We start from the raw sequence: 6,056 nt of genomic DNA, 5'->3' as shown, positions 1-6,056 counted from the left end.
CGGCTGTCGCCATTTTGGCAGTGACTGACTTCGCCTGACCTGGCTAATCCAAAAATGGTCAAAGAGGTGGAGCATGGATGGAGCTGACGGAGGCCAAATGAAGCCTCTATTCAACGCTAGCCACCTGTGATGGCACCCATCTGTCACTCAGAGTGGCCATGTCCTTAATTATGCATCATTTCAAGCTTTAATATAATTTAAACTGGGGAGTAATATAAAATTCACCCCCTGTACAGTTGTCATGAATGGGGAAATAAGCTTCAGAGACCAAACCAATTTTTTGTACCAGGCTGTAAACATGTTTATTTCTGCTGTAAATTTGGTCATTGGTTAGTGGTCAAGTGTCCACTGAGGAACTGCAGTTTTTGTCACTTCCACATTGGCTTCATTTTGCAGCCCAGGAGTTTGGCGCTTACATTTTGACATGAGCCAATTCATCACAAAATATTTAATCTGAGTGATTATTCTGAAATTAATCTTCCTGATGTAAAAAAGGTAAATATAAAACATTTTAATACTTGATTTGCACAAACAACACTGCGATCTACTAATAGAGCCCCATACTGCTTCAACTCCCCCACAAAGAAGCAGTGTAAAAATGAGTAAACCAGACTCAGAGGACTTGAGGTACATTATAGTCAGTAGAAAAACAACATTAGTTCTCTCAGCTCTTCCACTGTGAAACAGCCCTACTGTGTCACTGATAATGGTCTTTATAGTGCTCGGATCTAACTAAAGCCATGGCAGCCTTCTTTTGGTGTCACCTATCGATAAAGTGAAGTGAAAGGTATATGGAAAACATTACATTGTCTCATTTGTACTTTTATACATACAGTGCGTCATATGTCTAAAAGGTGCAACAGTTTGAATTTGACCCTCTTATTATAAGTAAACAATATGATCTCATCAGTATGACATGGGACCAATAACAGCTGCCATGGTTTCAGTTTGAGCGGTTTCCTCCCATAATCACAAACTATCTTCAAAGTGACAAGTGCAAAACTGTACATGGTTTGGACATACAAGAATTCTGTTGTCACAACAAATCTGGTACTTACGTGAAAAAAAAAATTCACATTACTGAAGTGTATTTCAGAAAAACAGCACCACCCAATCAAAGTAGGTTGAAATATAGAAAATTAGTTCTATGCATATATTACTTTACTCTGAAAAACAAAAACAAGAGTTTGTACAACTGTGTGTGGAATCAAACCTAAGTGCCACTTTTAAATCCCTCACCACTGTGAGTCAAATCCTAGGGAAAACCTACAAAAAAATACATTCCTGCCTGTTGCTTTTGCATTTATGTGAACATTGTTTTAGTACCGTAATAAAGACAAAAACAGATTAAATGTTTTCTATCTGCTCTAAAAACAGAGCCTAAAAACATGATAGAAAAGGTTCAAAAGCAATTCAGGTTGAACTCAATGAATTGCCGTGAAAAATAAAATGCTACATGAACTGTGACCCGCCCTCAGTGACCAACATATGCCTCATAACTGCATCAGGAACAAAATATAAGTTAGATCTTTCGACAAACACACATTTAAGGTTATAAAATCTCAAAATAATAAAACTTAAAATCAGCTTAACACTATACTGTATATTAGAATGTGTGCTGTTAATGTTTGCCATACAAATGTCTGACATGTCAGCTTATAAAGGTGAGTAAACTGTATTTTGTAAATCAACACATCAGAGTTGTGTTACTTCATCCAAACAGGTTGGACAGTGGTCGGGTTCGGAGAGGGCTGCTGGGAAGCTCCTCTCCTCTTCCCACCTCCCCCGTGTCCCTGAAGGACGCGCTGTGGATGATCTGGGCTCGGTGGCGTCCTCGGTGCAGCCGGGCATTCAGCCGGCTCAAAGATGACTTCCTCTGCATCCCCCCCTTGGTCCTTCCGGTCACTACTCCCTCCTCTGCTGCCTCAGCCGGTGGGTTTAGGAGCCGCAGTGGATTCAGATTGCCCTGGAGGACTCTGGGAAATCGCCAGCCGCGCCCTCCGCTACTGCCACTGTTAGTGTTTTCGTTGTCTGATTCGGCTCCAGGTGAGGTGACCACTCCCACCTCCTGCAGGTCAGCGGCCAGTGGTGGGGACAGGTACTGGATGGCTCGCCTCCCGCTGTAGTCTCGAGCCTCAAGGTCTGCCTCCCAGTCTGACAGCAACACACGGACCACCTGTCAATCACAGCACATTAGAGGTCCCATATTGTAAAAAATGAGAGACTGATGTCTTTTTGGATTATAAAGCAGGTTGGGGTGCTATATAAATACTGAGAAAGTTTTAAAATACTCAATCTACATTGAAAGGCACACAGCCTGTATTCAGAAACTGTGCCTTTAAACAAGCCATATATATATTTATGTAGAAAGAGCTGCGACAGTGCCGTTACAGTCATTTCTCAGCTGCAATGACAGTGGCTTAAAGAGACAGGCGCTAAAACGGAGACTTCTACAGTGTAAAGTGTTATTTATCGTGTTTTATTATCTAGCCTTTTAGTCTAACTCTGACTCATTTACAGTTGTTTATCTGTGGATTAATGAATGCTGTCACTGTCCAAAAAGAAAAGGAAAAATTGATTAATTACAAGAATTTTTTTTTAAATTCTATTTATTTACCTTTCTCGAAAATTGTTTATGTTTGTCATCACATGCTAAACTTGTGACTACAAATGATAACACAGCTTTTAAACTCATTTTTCTGAAAAAAAAGTTGATATAAATGAAGTTAGCTCATTCTTTTTCTGGATTACTCAGTCTGTTTTAAAAGAGTAGCTTGAGGACTCTAGATTCAGACAGCAGATACACCTCGATACCACCAAACATATACGCAACCCACCTGTGTGTGTCCATGCATAGCTGCCAGGTGTAGTGGTGTGTAGCCAGCGCTCGATCTCACATTTACATTCACCGGTATAGCGTACTCCTTGGCGAAGGCCAGCAGCTGTGAGAGCAGCTCAGCTTTGCCCTGCTTGGCCGCCCAGTGGAGGCAGGTAAAGCCTGTCACAAAGTCTTTCTTGGCCACTAGGCTGGGTTCCACAGCGAGCAGGGGCTGCAGGCTTTCCCACAGGCCGTCTGAGGCACACAGCATCCACTCATGCTCCAGCGGGTCCAGGGTCACTGAGGCACAGTCCTCATCAGTGGCCGAGGAGAGGAGCGATGCCGAATCTCCATCGCTCCTCACTGAGTCACGAACCCGTGAACCACGGTTGATCAGAGACCTCCGAACCTGCAAGAGGAAGAAGTAAAAGAAGTGAACACTTTACATACACTTTTTGTGTCTCCTTTTAATACAGTATTTTTTTTAGCTTTGTACCACTGCAGAATGCTTTATGGTGATGTAAAGATGGCTTGTAGAAATGTTTTTTTGCCAATAGCCTGCTAAAATGGTTCTTCACAGGACCTCATTGTAAATAACAGCTTCACAAAACAAAATGTTCCCATTTAAAGAACCACATTCATTTTTTGTTGTTATTTGTGAAATACCAGATGAACAAAAGTAGGTCAGATACCAGTGTACTGAGCACCACTGTTCATCAAGTATGAAGCTGAAGCAGAAAACCAATCTGTTTTGAAATAATTCATTTTGTTGATTATTTCCTTATGATGATCACCAAAAAGCGATCATAGGTCAACCGGCCTAAGAGTTGAGGTCAGCTAGATTACATACCTGTGTCTGTCGGTTACATAAGACAGAAAATTGCTGCTGTGGAGTCACACTTCATGAATATTGCATTACTGGTTACACCCCAAATGGGGTTTCCTGCCAGCTGTCAAATGCTCTTGGCCATGTGGCAAGCCACACCACGGCAAAGGCAGGGAAACCTGCTTCATTTTATCAATGGATAAGTGTGTGTCATTCAGGTTGTGGAGCACACCCAAAAGTTAAAACACCTGATGTGACATTACTGCTTTAGGTGTGGCTAAACTTAAAAAACATCTGGATCAGTAAATTTTACAGGTTGAAGAGCATTTTTAAAACAAAAACAAGTGCTCTCTTAACTGCAGAGAGCTTTGTAAAGCTGCCATACATGTGGACCTGTACTTATGTGGTCCACAGTATTCAGACAACCCAAGGCACTTTGACACTACTTGCCAAATTCACAAACACATTCATACACTCCGCCCACATATAAAAAGACGATAATAATATACATGGAAGCTTTTTCATGCCAGATAAACATATCCTACCTGAGGAGAACTACTCATCATCAGCTCTATGAAGTTCCTGCGACTCCCCTTGGGTGTGTTGACATCTCCGACAGGGTCCAGCCCTTCCAAGGCACTGTCTTCAGAAAGGCAGCTGATCAGCAAGGCCCGCTGGGACCCTTTGGACACCCTGCGTGCCCCTCTCACCTGCTGGCTGTGGAACCCCGCAGGGTGAGCCTGGTCCAGATCTGCAATCCCTATCACTGGAGCTGACTCCCGCCTTCTCCTCTCCCTCAACTTCACCTCCCCTCCTCCACCTGAGGTAGGAGTCCCAGTGTTGCTCTTATTATTCTGAGAGGGGGCTGCAGGGTGCCCATTACCATTTGACTCTTTGTCATTGTCCAGGTTGGCAGCCAACGAGCTGGATGCTCCTGTGAAAGCATTGGACATGTTCTTTTTTGTTATTGTCATTCAGTTCTGCTGCAGAATGAAGTTGTTTATGGCAGTCTTAACCTGAAGTAACTTCAAAGCAACGTTTACATTGTAATCCCCACGGGTATGCATTAGGCTAATCTGGTTATTCCTTTGAGTTATCATTATTCTGAGTTGTTGGAGACTTGTTGTGATTTTTGGCAAGAAAGAGGTCAAAATGAAAAGGTCCTGACCACTGGTTTTTCAGAGCTTCAGACTATGGGTTGGTATTGGCCTTCAAAAACAATGGCCAAACAATGACACTTAATGATAATGTTGTGGCTGTTCAGAGGGCCAATGCAAGACAATACAATCTAAGTAAATAAATAAATAAGTAGATTATTGTTGAACACAGATATACATATAGGTTAGATTAAGAAAAAAAGCAGGATTTTGCATATTTATGTAGAATATTTAAACAATAAAAATCATGGACAATAATCACATAGGTGAGAATAACATCAACACAAAGTGTGTATCGCTCACCTGTTTGTTCTCCGTTGCCAGGGTTGCCGTTGACATAGTTGTTCTCCAGTGTTTCCTGTGTATTATTACCGTTGCACTCCGTGTGATCGTGGCCCCCCGTGTCCACACGCATCATAGACTCCGCGCTGCCTTCAGTGTTCAAACAAACAAATTTCACGCCGTTTTCCACGGCCACGAAACCCACGTTGTCCACGATGCGTCTCAGATTTTCGTGATCCACGCATTCCTTCGACGGGTCATTTTGCCCCGAAACTGATAGGAAATGATCGATCAGCTCCATCTGTTGGACCCTCCCTCCTCTCTCCATCAGGAACTCCTGCACGGCTTGCTCCGTGCACTGGGACGCCATCATCATCCCGAACGACCCCGAACAGAGCGCAAAGATAGCGGAATAAGTTACACAAGGACGCTTCAAAATGACCCCATGTTCACGCCACTGTCGCTACTTAGGTCGGTGACACATCCATGTTGACGACGGATGACAGCATCTTCCTCTTCTCCTAATCTCCTCTCCTCCACGGGGAGTGTCGAGCTCTTGCAGATAGGGGTCGCACGTAGCTGAGGCAACCATGCAAGGCAACAAATTATGCTGCGTTCCCGTGCGCCTCGTAAATTCAATCTTCCAATTACTAGCTAAATCGACCATGTACTAAGAGCATGGATCTACAGTATATGGCATGGATGTTTAAAGACAAAAAAACAACAGACTGCGGTTTTATTGTAAGTTTCGACCGAACTGTGATGGGACAAATGACCAACAGTCAATGTCAACAAAAATGAAACTATACAAAGTGAAATAAATATTGGTTACAATTTTTAAGCAATTTTTAAGCTAACACAATGAGAAGTTATGAGGGGAATCATCTTTGTGAAATACCTCCATTTCACTATTAAATATGAGTAAACAACAGCTTGGTATTGGAAATTAGCTAATGAGGCCAAAAACAATATG

At 42.6% G+C, this 6,056-nt stretch overlaps 1 protein-coding gene across 1 annotated transcript; it reads right to left on the bottom strand.

Annotated features, from left to right (window-relative positions):
* Positions 1 to 1,711: 1,711 nt before the first annotated feature.
* Positions 1,712 to 5,459, bottom strand: sowahca (sosondowah ankyrin repeat domain family Ca; the record flags this gene model as incomplete). Its single annotated transcript, XM_083922001.1, has 4 exons — positions 1,712 to 2,176; positions 2,838 to 3,227; positions 4,190 to 4,578; positions 5,105 to 5,459. The coding sequence occupies 4 exons, from the start codon at positions 5,457 to 5,459 to the stop codon at positions 1,712 to 1,714; spliced, it is 1,599 nt and encodes a 532-aa protein (XP_083778127.1).
* Between the last annotated feature and the right edge of the window lie 597 nt (positions 5,460 to 6,056).

Source organism: Echiichthys vipera (genome assembly GCF_963691815.1).
Source record: "Echiichthys vipera genome assembly, chromosome: 10".
NCBI lineage: Eukaryota > Metazoa > Chordata > Actinopteri > Perciformes > Trachinidae > Echiichthys > Echiichthys vipera.
The sequence above is the reverse complement of the archived record's forward strand: the minus strand, read 5'-3'. Positions and strand labels throughout refer to the sequence as shown.